The sequence below is a fragment of the Sorex fumeus genome, unplaced genomic scaffold (assembly GCF_029834395.1).
Source record: "Sorex fumeus unplaced genomic scaffold, SorFum_2.1 ptg000265l, whole genome shotgun sequence".
NCBI classification, from domain to species: Eukaryota; Metazoa; Chordata; class Mammalia; order Eulipotyphla; family Soricidae; genus Sorex; species Sorex fumeus.
Genome location: NW_026606322.1, coordinates 2989867 through 3002051, shown reverse-complemented (window position 1 = coordinate 3002051; position 12185 = coordinate 2989867). Strand labels below are relative to the sequence as shown.

The window sequence follows — 12185 nt, the reverse complement described above, 5'->3', positions numbered from 1 at the left end:
AATCAGAAATAAACTTTAAAAGATTTCTATGAACTTCTTAAGACATTTAATTCTTTTCTAGCATAAATTGTAAATTCATTCTTTGCAAACAATTCTTGGAGGGTAACAATTGATCATAATAACCCTAAATTCTCAATCTTGAGCAGAATTCATTGTCTCATGCTGGGGTGGGGGGAGAGGAAAGCATTAATTTACTATATAGGTTCTGGAGTGATGTTGGGATGCGGGGGGCGGGGAAAGCATTAATTTACTATATAGGTTCTGGAGTGATATAGTAAAGTTGTCCCGTCAGATTGATTCAGAAGAAAGAAAATATGAAAGGTTAAGAAGAATTTATCTTTTTGGTAGAGTGAAAACAGTATCTGAATGTGTATTTCTGTACAGTTTCATTAAGTACCCCACTTTTTTTAAAATAAGAAAAAATTTCCAGCAGTATATAACAACTTTTCTTTATGGGGGGTATGTGCGTGGGGGGTGGGGGTCTGGGTCTGGGGATCAAACCCAGAACTTCCCATATCTACAGCATGTGGCTTAACCACTGAGGCACATATTCACCATTCTTTGTTTTATTAGGGTGATTTCACAGCATTCACTGTAAAGCTAAGATAAAATATTAAGTCACTGTCACTGTCCTCCTGTTCTTCATCAATTTGCTCAAGTGGGCCCAGTAACGTCTCCATTGTGAGACTTGTTGTTACTGTGTTTGGCATATTTAATATGTCATAGGTAGCTTGCCAGACTTTGCTGTGCGGGCGAGATACTCTCGGTAGTTTGCCGGGTTCTCCAATAGGGGCAGAGGAATCGAACTCGGGTCGGCCGTGTCCAAGGCAAACACCCTACCCGCTGTGCTACTGCTCCAGCCCAAAATATTAAGTATTTTTCAAAACAGACATTCACTGTACTTGTTTACCCTCTTCTCAAAGACTTCCCTTAAATGTCAAGACTATTTAAAATAAGTAAGCAACACTGAACAGCAGTAAGGAAGAATTCACTGAGTAAAACAGATAATAATTTGGGGGGAAAAGTTTGACATGCTGAAGGAACAATTAATAGTCATCCTAAGAAAGGATTATGTGAGGGTGAGGGCAGATTGTGGTGGGGATTTCCACTAAACCAAACAAAACTTTACATTTAGAAGATCTGATTTTTTTTTGGAGGGGGGGGATGATGCCACACCCAGCATGTTCAGGGGCTACTCCTGGCTCTGCACTTAGGAATTAGTCCTGGCAGGCTTGAGGGACATACAGGATGCTGGGGACCACCACATGCAGGGTAAAAGCCCTACTCACTGTACTATCACTCTGACCCCCTTGTTTGTTCTTTACCTTCATGAGAGTTAAATGAGCTAACATTTATAAAGCAATAAGACAGAGTCTGGCATGTAAGCTATGTAAGTAAACAAAAATAAGGACACTTTGTAAGGAGGCTTCAGTAAATGAATCCAAATACAATCCAGTAAATCATGAAACAAACAGTTCTCAGGTATTTTCTCCCTAGGACATTACAATATCTAGCATTTAATAATAAATTCCATTGTAAGAATGCAGTAAATATATGAAACTCCATGATATTACTTGGGAAGGCACAGGAAAAAAGATAAGCCCAAAAAGGTAGATTAAAGACCATAACAGTGCCTTAAACCAAATAACAAATTTTAGAAAAAGAACGTAAATACTTATGAGGATCTATAGTCCCTAATACAAGCACAGGCATTATTTAAAAGCTTTAAAAGAAAAAAAAGGTTCAGAAACAAGTGTCACTAAAGGGCTAATTGCTAATTATAGCTGCTAAATCATTAGTTACAACTCCCATGTACATATGCAATAATTATATAGGATCAGTAGGCACATATATCACAACTAAAAATTAGTATTTAGGTACACAGGCTCTGTCATTTAATTTTTCTCAGCAAAAATAATCTAAAATTTAACAGAACTCTCTCTTCCCTCTCTCCCTTTCCTTCTCTTTTTCTTCTCCTCCTCTCTCCCCTTCTCCCCTCACCCCTTTCCTTCACTCTCTCACAAGTGTCCAGGATGGATGGATCGAATAGAGCCCCAAACCCTGGACAGATACCCAAGTACAGGCAGCCCGGAGAGGCGCAGAACACAGGCAGGGCTCAGACGCCCAGGAAATTTCAGATTCAGCAGAACCTGGACACCCAGGTAGTGACAACATGCTGTAAAATAAACTCTTTAACCTTCAAAAGTAAAATAATATAATACAAAATTCTTAAAACACTGCAGTAAGTGGTGAAACTAGAACTAGAAATCAAGAGGCATCATGAATCTAAGGACTTTATGAAGGAAATCTGCACCCCAAATGTCAATGAACTTACCCTAATTCATATGTACTTAGAAAAAAACAAAAATCTTAAGTGGTCTATCACTTGTCCTATGCCTTTGCTCCAAACCAGTGAGAAATGATGCAAGAGTCAATTAATGCAACAAGAAAAGACAGTGAATGTATACAAAGGGTAAAAGTAAAGTAAAGCAGAAGAAATTCTGTTTTCAACTCCATTGAGTATAATGACATTTAATTATTACATGCTTTTCTGAAAAGTTGAGGGTCTGCTGTTGTTGGCAGTATTATGTATGCATATGTACTCATAGTACAAAAATCTTTAGTCTCTGATTTCACAGAATTAAACATAATTATAAATAGTATATACTTATTTATCTAAGATAAATGCTATAAGACAACTTTTCTTTGATGCTATATTAAGCTTGCTTTCCCAATATTTAAATCTTACACTGGTCCTACAAAATTCTTCCTGTAACTTCCTTCCTTTCTAACACTCCTACTTAAGAAAATAAAATTATTCTTCTCCATCCTGTCAGTAGATGAACTATTCAGAAGCTCTAGAAGCACATAAGGTACACAGATGCTTAAATTTTTGATTTACCTTAGTACTGAAAACAAATGTGGAAATTCTTAAAAATCTGATCCACTTATCTTTTTATTAACATATTCTTGATATGATTGTATTAATGATCCTAATAGAATTAAATTCTTCATAAAACTAATAATATATATTATCACTGAATAAATCATCAGAATCTTAGTGATCTCTGTTTGGGAATTCTTTCATTTAATTGCAAAACTATCACAGGAATTCAGAGTATATAAAAACTGTTTCTAGAAGAATAAGTTTTACCAATATTTGGTACACACTTTCTATTACACCTACCTTCTCACCACTCGAGTAGAAGAAATAGCGCAATCGGACTATGTTACAGTGATCTAGTTTTCTCATGATTTGAAGCTCGCGGTTCTAAAAAGAAGAAACACATGAAAATATTTTAAACAGGATAACTGTTATTCATCATAATGACGAAAATGCTTCTGCAACAACATTAAACACTACAAAGAACAGGCTATAAATACGGTAATACAGGTAGGATTCACACACTAGAGGTAAAAAGCAAACTATTTGTTATTAGTCTATGAACTATATATTACTACTGTACAGTGAGAAAAATATAGAAACTTAAAATAAATGTCTGGCAATTAAACAGCAACTGATATAATAAACAGCAATTTACATGAATGATTCTTATAATAAAAAGTGGCCCATATTTTGCATTTAAAATTTTTTAGTTTTCGAGGCGCAGTAGCAAAGAGGGTAGGGCGTTTGCCTTGCACATGGCCGACCCGGGGTTCGATTCCTCCATTCCTCTCATAGAGCCCGGCAAGTTACCAAGAGTATCCCACTCGCATGGCAGAGCCTGGCAAGCTCCCCGTGGTGTATTCGATATGCCAAAAACAGTAACAAGTCTCACAATGAAGACGTTAGTAGTGCCCGCTCGAGCAAATCAATGAACACTGGGAGGACAGTGCTACAGTAATTTATGAATTGCATTTTACATAATTATTAACTCTTGAAATAACTGTGGGTTTTTTGTCTGTTTAGTTGATTGTTTGGGGGTTTGTTTTGGGGCCATACCAAGTGATGCTCAGGAAGGGTTACTCCTGGTTACACTTAGAAATTACTTCTGGTGGTGCTCCAAGCACTATATGCAATGCAGGGGAATCAAACCCAGGTCAGCTGCATGTAATGTAAGCACCCTACCTCTTCAGCCCAATCATAAAGTTTTCAGCCCAATCATAAAGTTTTAAATCTAGCATTTCACCACAAATAGTTTGAGAACTACTAGAGTCTCATAAGTAACACATACCTGAAAGTAGCTGTAAGTTTTCGCAACTACAATAAAAAGAAAATTCTCACCATACAAATGAATTTAGGCACAAAGAAATCATCACAACCCTATTTTCCAAGGTCCAGTGAAAAATCTGAGAGCTATCTCTATTAGCACAGTTAGTCGATAAGTTTCAAAGAATTAAAATAAGGCATACTAGAAACTAAATAAGGCATACTGAACTAAAATAAGGCAAACTAGAAACAACCCTGATAAATTTACTGACCACATAAATAATTTTGCTATGGGGGAGTTTCAAAGTTAGTGCTCCTTCTTCATTAAAAGAAAACATTTTTAAAAATGGCGCCTCATCATGAACCCTGAGCACTAAGCTGGGAGTAGCAACACCAGGTGTGAGGTGTGGCCATAAAAACCAAAATTATATAGCTAAACAATCATTTCATAATACAGAAAGAATATCAAAATGTCAGCTACATAGCCAGAAATTTTTTTAAAAATAGTTAAAAATGATACAGAAGAGGCACAAAACTTTAAATAGGGAAAGAGGCAAAAGAAGTTTTTTTAATGAGAAAGAGAGGTAAACAGACTACAAACAACCTTAATAAGGAGAACTATCTGGAACAATTCTCTGAAGTTAATAAAATTAGAGAAAGCAGAAATATGAGGCCAAAGTAAGAGTGAGCTTGCCTTGCACTCGTCCCAGCATACCATCTGATCCTGAGCCCCACCCAGAGTGACTGCTGAGTACAGAGCCAAGAGTAAGGCATGTACACAGTCAGGTGTGGCCCAAAATCAAAACAAACTAATGAGAGAGGAGAGAGGAGAGAGAGACAGAGAGAGAGAGAGAGAGACAGAGAAATAGAGACAGACACTGAGACCAGAAATATAGAAACTACCAATTTCAAACCTGTGTCCACTTCCATTCCAAATCAAAGCTATTTCTAATTATATCTACGATTAACCAATTAACATCTGGATAGCTAGCTTTGTGAGAGAAGAGCTAATAAGTTAAGAAGGTTAAGAGTTACTCTTCTCATAGGATACAGATATTAAGAATGACTGCTCTTACAGCTTGATTGACTGATTCACTGATAAGTTACAATTTGGTTAACATAAGATATCACTCCAGATTCATTAACCAAGGTGAAAGAAAACTACAAAATTCCCAGATTTTACAGTTTTGTCTAAAATTATGCATGCTATCTTCTATGAAAAATAATGTAGTAAGAAAAATAGCTACATGAATCTAAATATTTACCTAATCTTACTCTTCTGTTGGGCTGGAGCAATAGAACAGCGGGTAGGCGGTTGCCTTGCAAGCAGCCAACATGGCTGACCCAAGTTCGATTCCTCTGCCCCTCTCGGAGAGCCCAGCAAGCTATCAAGAGTATCTCGCCCGCACGGCAAAGCCTGGCAAGCTACCCTTGACATATCCGATATGCCAAACACAGTAACAATTGTCACAATGGAGACGGTACTGGGCCTGCTTGAGCAAATCGATGAACAACGGGAGACAGGGACAGTGACTCTTCTGTTCATATTCTATTCTTAATTTTCTCATTTTAAAATTCCCCAAATATAACAAACTACAGTACAAAATACAATAGTAATTTAAGCACTAAGCCAGTATTAGGCAAAATTCATGCCTGAGATGCATTCAAGTAGATAACTATCTCAAATGCATTTTTTAGCACATCATTCTCATAAGCGATCACAAAAAGTGTACCAATTCCACAGATAACACTATTATTCTCTACAAATAGGGGACATTTATTCTGTGCCAGGCATTATTTAGTATAATAGACGACAGTGAACAAGACTAACAAAGGTGGGGCTGGAGTGATAGCAGAGCGAGTAGGGCGTTTGCCTTGCACGTGGCCGACCTGGGTTCGATTCCCAGCATCCCATATGATCCCTAGAGCACTGCCAGGAGTAATTCCTGAGTGCAGAGCCAGGAGTAACCCCTGTGCATCACTGGGTGTGACCCAAAAAGCAAAATAAATAAATACAAATTTCCTATTTGCATAAAACTCACAATCAATGAAAGACGGCTTGAAATGAGCAATATATTTTTATGCAAAGAAAGCAAAAAATAATAGAAGCTTTATAAACTCAAGATATATGAGCGAAATCTATTACCAGAAACTGACTGACCACTAAGTTCTATAGATTAATCAATACATTCATCAGATGTCAGGCTAAAAATTTAAATTTAACACAGAATTCAGGGGTTTTCAAATGTGCAGGAGAAAGATTTTTAACCAACTTTTCCCTCTGTACTTTATTTTCCATTTTGAGGCCATACCCCAAGGTGCTCCATCAAAGAAGTTGGGGGACCCATATACTATCAGAATCAAATTTGTCCTGACACTCAAAGCATACAAATCCTGTTGCACTATCTCTCAGGCCAGAAAGATTCTAGAGATCAGATCTAGGCAAAGAACAACAACAACAAAAAAAAAACCCAAAACTTAAAACAATCTTTAGGAAAATTAATAAATGTGTGTCCAGAGTTGCCTCAAAATATCAACAGAAGATCTAGAACGATCAATTGTTTAAAAATTAATCCTGGAACTTAAAATCAAGAGAAAAAAATGCTAAGTCAAGGATATGGCATACAGTCAGATGATAAAGTAATTCTGGGGATATAATAAAAGCATGGTGACTACAGCTAAAATATACACTGTATACATGAATATTGTTAAGATAGTATCAGATCTTCAAATGTTCTTATTTCAAAAAAGAAATGGTAGAATCCTTTTCTGGTTCATAAGAATGATTACTGGGTGTTAACATACCTATGTGACATGCGCCTTCCTTAAATCTTGTTACACTTTTGGCACATTAGTTCATATGAAGTGAACTTATTAAAGTAATAGTAAATAAATATTAGCTAACACTGTAACACTGTCAAAGTAAACATTTTACAATGTATAGCACTGTCCTCCTGTTGTTCATGGATTTCCTCCAGCGGGCACCAGTAACATCTCACAACAAATTCTGATACTTGTTGCTACTTTTTTTGATATATCAAATACATCATGGGGAGCTTGTCAGGCTTAGCCATGCTGCCGAGATACTCTCAGTAGCTTGCTGGGCTCTCCGAGAGGGGGGAGGAATCGAACCCAGGTTGGCCGTGTGCAAAGCAAACGTCTTACCCGCTGTGCTATTTCAATGTTATTAACATGCATCAAATTAACATGCATTCCTTAAACTTGGGCTAGAGCGATAGCACAGCGGGTAGGGCGTTTGCCTCGCACACAGTGGACAAGCCGACCTGAGTTCGATTCCTCCACCCCTCTTGCAGAGCCAGCTAGATACCAAGAGTATCTCACCCGAACAGCAAAGCCTGGCAAGCTACCTGTGACGTTTTCGATATGCCAAACACAGTAACAAGTCTCCTAATGTTACTGGACCCGCTCGAGCAAATCAATGAACAATGGGAGGACAGTGCTACAGTGCAGTGCTACCTTAAACTTGTACAGTATTATATGCAATCATATCTGAACAAAGTTGAAAACCACTAATAAAAAAATAAGGAAACCATACTTCAAATACTTTTAAAATTACGAAGACAATTAGAACTGAAAAGATAGCTTAACAGGCTGGAACACAAGGAGGACCAAGTTTGTTCCCCAGCTTAGTGCTCTTGGTTCCCTAAGCACCACAACAGAAACAGCCCCCTGAGCCCTAACAAGTTTTGCTCACAAACCGAAGAGTGACAGAGAGTAAGCAGAAAATTTCAAGAAAAGGATAACTTTTGAAACCTTGAAACAGGCAGGAGAGATAGTACAATGTCATATACACTTGCTTTGCACACAGCCAATCCCAGTTTGATCCTGATCACCACAAATGATCTCCCCAAACCCTGCCAAAACATCCTTGAGTAGAGTCCATAGTAAGTTTTTGGTCCACACCTCAACATAGCCAGGGATAGTCAAAAACAAACCAAAAGGAAATGGAAACACTAGAGTTGAAAAACGGAACAAAATATTCACAATAAAAATAAAACTTGGGCGGGTGTAAGTAAAATTTGTAAACTTGAAAATGGACAAGTAGAAATATGTCTAAAAATGTAAAAATATGAAGGATAAAAAGTAAAAAATGCTTTAAAATAATCTGAGACCCCTTGTAAAATAACAACACATCTACTAACGAAAGTTTATATAAAGACATTATTTTTTAAAAAAGAGAAAAAATAAGCAAAAAACTTGAATAACTAAAATTCCTCCCAAAGTTGATGAAATACACTAATAACACTGAACCATGCAGCTTAATAAATCACAAGTTTACTGAACTGAAACTAATAAAAAGCCCATAACTAGGAACAGCACAAACTATAATCACACACACACACACACACACACACACAAATTCATGAAAACAGTAACAGAAAAATGACTCATCTCAAACATGAGAAATACAATTAATGATTGATGAATCAAAGTTATAAAAGCAAGATAAAATAGATATTCAAAATCTGGGAGTTGGAAAAATTAATACAGCAGGTAGGGTCCTTGCTGGGCACAGTCAACCCAGGTTTGATATCTGGCATCCCATATAATGTCTCAGCATGACCAGCTGTGACTCCTTAATGCAGAGCCATGAAAAACCCCTGAGCATCAGTGCGTATGGCCAGGGACAAAAATTCAAAATTTTCAAAGGAAAGTCAATGAAAATAAAAATACACTTAAGATTAAAGACAGACAACAGAGGTTAAGGCACTGCCTTGCATACAACCAACCTCATCTGCTCCCTGGCATTGCCAAGTGTAATCTCTGAGCACAGGGCCAGGAGTACGCTGGCCGTACTTACAAGCACCATTGGGTATGACCCAGAAACATCCCACAAAAATTAAAACAGTTAAAATATCTTTTAAGAGACAGATATATACTACACACATGCATGTACAGACACACATACAGTAATTAGTTTTCTTAAAATAGTAAAGCAAGTTTCTTAGCTGAAAGGAAATGACATTAAGTAATTTAAAATAAAGGGAGAAATAATTAGCACTCCAAAAGGTAAATACAGATGGAAAAACAAGTAAGACTGTATTTTCTTCTGTTAGCTTCATCACCGTGCACTGTAGCACTGTCCTCCCATTGTTCATAGATTTGTTTGAGTGGGCACCAGTAATGTCTCTATTGTGAGACTTGTTGTTACTGTTTTTGGCATATCGGATACACCACGGGAAGCTTGCCAGGCTCTCGGTGAGGGGCAGAGGAATCAAACCTGGGTCAGCTATGTGCAAAGCAAACGCTCTACCCGCTGTACTACACATGAGTTTATGAAATAATGGTACGAAGTATTTTTCAGTTTATGAACACAAAACATGCTACACACATCAAATAGTATAAAGAAAAGAGCAGGAAAAGAGCCATTTCAGAGAAGATTACTTAATTGTTTTTCTTTGTCTGGAGGAGTTGGGAAGAAGATGCATCAGGCAGTGTTGAAGGCTTACTCCTGACTCTGTACTCAGGGATTACTCCTGGCAGAGCTGAGGGGACCATATGGGATGCCAGGGCCAAACCCCAGGTTATCCTCATGCATCTATGTTCATGTTCATCAGGGACATTAGTCTATAATTCTCCTGATTCGTGCTGTCTTCTGTAAGCTTTTGGTTTCAGGGTAATGTTTGCTTCATAGAATCTGTTTGGGAGTATTTGTTTCTTATTTCCTGTAAAGAACTGGGGGTGGGTCTTCTTTAAAGGTTTGAAAGAACTCACTAATGAATCTATTTAGGCCAGGGCTTTTGCTTTTGAGGAAGACTTTTGATTACCATGTCAATATCCTCAATAGTAACAGGCTTATTCAGGTGTTCCTGAACAATATATATTTATAAATATATTTCTCAGTTCAGCATTGAGAGTTTACAAGAGTCAAAGAATTTATTAATTTCTTCTAGGTTCTTTTGTGTCATAGCATATAGGTTTTTAAAGTAATCTCTGATTAATCCTTTGAGTTTCAGTGCAATCTGTTGTGATGCTTTCCCTTTCATTTCTGATTTGGTTCTGTGAGTCTTGCTAGTGGTTTACCAATCGTGTTTATTTTTCCAAAGAACCAGCTTTTTAATATTTTGGATTTTTAAAAATTCCCATTTATTGTGTTATGCTCTAAATTTTCTTATTTACTTCCTACTGCCTGCTTTGGGCTTCTTTTGTTGGTGCTTTTCCAGTTTCTAACGCTGTGCAGTTAGGCTATTTATGTGGGCTGTGGACCCTTTCTACCTGAAAGCTATGAACTTCCACTCAATACAATTTTTGCTGAGTCCCAGAGTTCTGGCAGCTCATGTCCTCATAATCGTTGGTTTTCAGAAATCCTTTGATTTCCTCTCCGACCCACCGGCTGTTCAGTAGTAAGCTGTTTAATTGCCAGGTGGCTGAGTTATTTCCCCATTTCTTTTTGTGGTTAACTTCTATTTTCAGGGCATCATGGCCTACGGAGATAGTTTACACTGTTTCTAGCTTGCTGACTTTATGGAGATATGCTTTGTGGCCCAGCTTGTGTTCTAACACTGTCTGTCATTGAGAATGCCCTTGGCACTGGAGTAAAAGGTGTATTCAGCTTTCAGAGGATAAAAAGTCATACATATTTACATGTGTATATGTGATACACATATATATGTATTTGTATTACACACTAAGACCCTCTCTTGTTTCTTCCTTCAAAGCCAACTACTTCCATGCTGAATTTTTGTCTAGTTGATATATCAACTTGTTGAAGTCTTCAACTAATTACTGGTTTTTAGTGAAATCTTCCTTTAACTCTATTAGTAGTTGTTTTATATAATTAGCTGGTCCCACATTAGGTGCACATATATGTTTGGAAGTGTGAGTTCTCCTGATGCATTAAGAAATGACCCTCTCTGTCTCACACTTTTTAAATTTTGATGTCACTGATGTCTGATACCTGGTTTGACCAACCCCAGCCTTTTTGTAGGAGATGTTCGCTTAAAATATTGTCTGCCAACCTTTGATTTTGAATCTGTGTTTGTCCTTAATGTTCAAATGTGTTTCCTGTAGGCAACAGAAGGTTGAATTCAATTTTCTAATTTATCCTGCCACTCTGTCTCCTACTTGCTGCATTTAGGCCTCTGATGTTGAAAAAGTTAATGATCAGGGAGTTTAATGCCATCTTTCTGTAGAAGCCTGATGTTTCTAAGATCTATCTTATCTTAAAGTAGTCCTTTAATTCTTGCCAAGATGGTTTTGAATTTATGAAGTTCTGGAGCTGTTGTTTATGCATGAAGTTCTGCATCACGTCCTCAAATCTTAATAAGAGTCTGGCTGGGTAAAGTACTCTTGGTGAGGCATTTATTTCATTGAGTTTTTTTTTTTAATTATACCCCACCATGTCTTTGGACTGACAGGGTCCTGTTTGATAAATATGCTATAAATCTTAAGGACTTTCCTTATTTATAATTTCCTTCACTGATCTTACTGCTTTCAGTATTCTATTTCTATGGCATTAGTCTTTCTGATTAGGATGTGTTTTGAATCTTTTTATTTAGGTCTCTTTCAGAGTGTAGAGAAACCAGCGAATTGTTTCAAGCTTCTTGAATCTGCATGGAAGATTCAACTCTTCAACTCTGGAAACTCCTCAGAGATGATTTGACTAATGCTTCATCAAAATCCTTTCCCTGGGTCTCCGAGACTATAAGGATTCTTGTGTTGTACCTCTTGAATTCATCACAGAGTTTCCTTGCCTGCTGCTCATTTATTCTCAGGTTTCTTTCCACCTTCCACTGTTGTCTGAAAGTTTTCTGCAACTCATCTTGGAGTTTACTAATTCTGTCCTCAGCTGCTATTACTCTGTTTTCATCTACTATAGTTTTCTCATTTCTGCTCTCATATCTTGTATTTTATTGGATGTCTATTCCACTGTTTCTTCGAGCACGCACCCTATTTCCACTTTTAAAGTCCTCATCTGAGAAGTTCTACATCTGGATTAGAACTGGTTGAGTCTTCAGGGCTACTATCTTCACTCGCGAAGCATGGCGGAGTTCTGTGCTGCTTCCCCACTGTG

General features: G+C 37.4%; 1 protein-coding gene and 1 non-coding gene across 3 annotated transcripts in view; one reads left to right on the top strand and one right to left on the bottom strand.

Annotated features, from left to right (window-relative positions):
* GSK3B (glycogen synthase kinase 3 beta) overlaps positions 1 to 12185 on the bottom strand; it is a 192587-nt gene that overhangs the window by 96370 nt on the left and 84032 nt on the right. For both annotated transcript variants that reach the window (XM_056109321.1, XM_056109322.1), the window contains exon 3: positions 3188 to 3271. In XM_056109321.1, coding sequence (XP_055965296.1) covers positions 3188 to 3271 — 84 coding nt within the window. The remainder of the gene's footprint in view (positions 1 to 3187; positions 3272 to 12185) is intronic.
* LOC130018727 (small nucleolar RNA U13) lies at positions 6912 to 7016 on the top strand. Its single transcript, XR_008791614.1, has one exon. It is a non-coding gene; the product is annotated as a small nucleolar RNA U13 (small nucleolar RNA).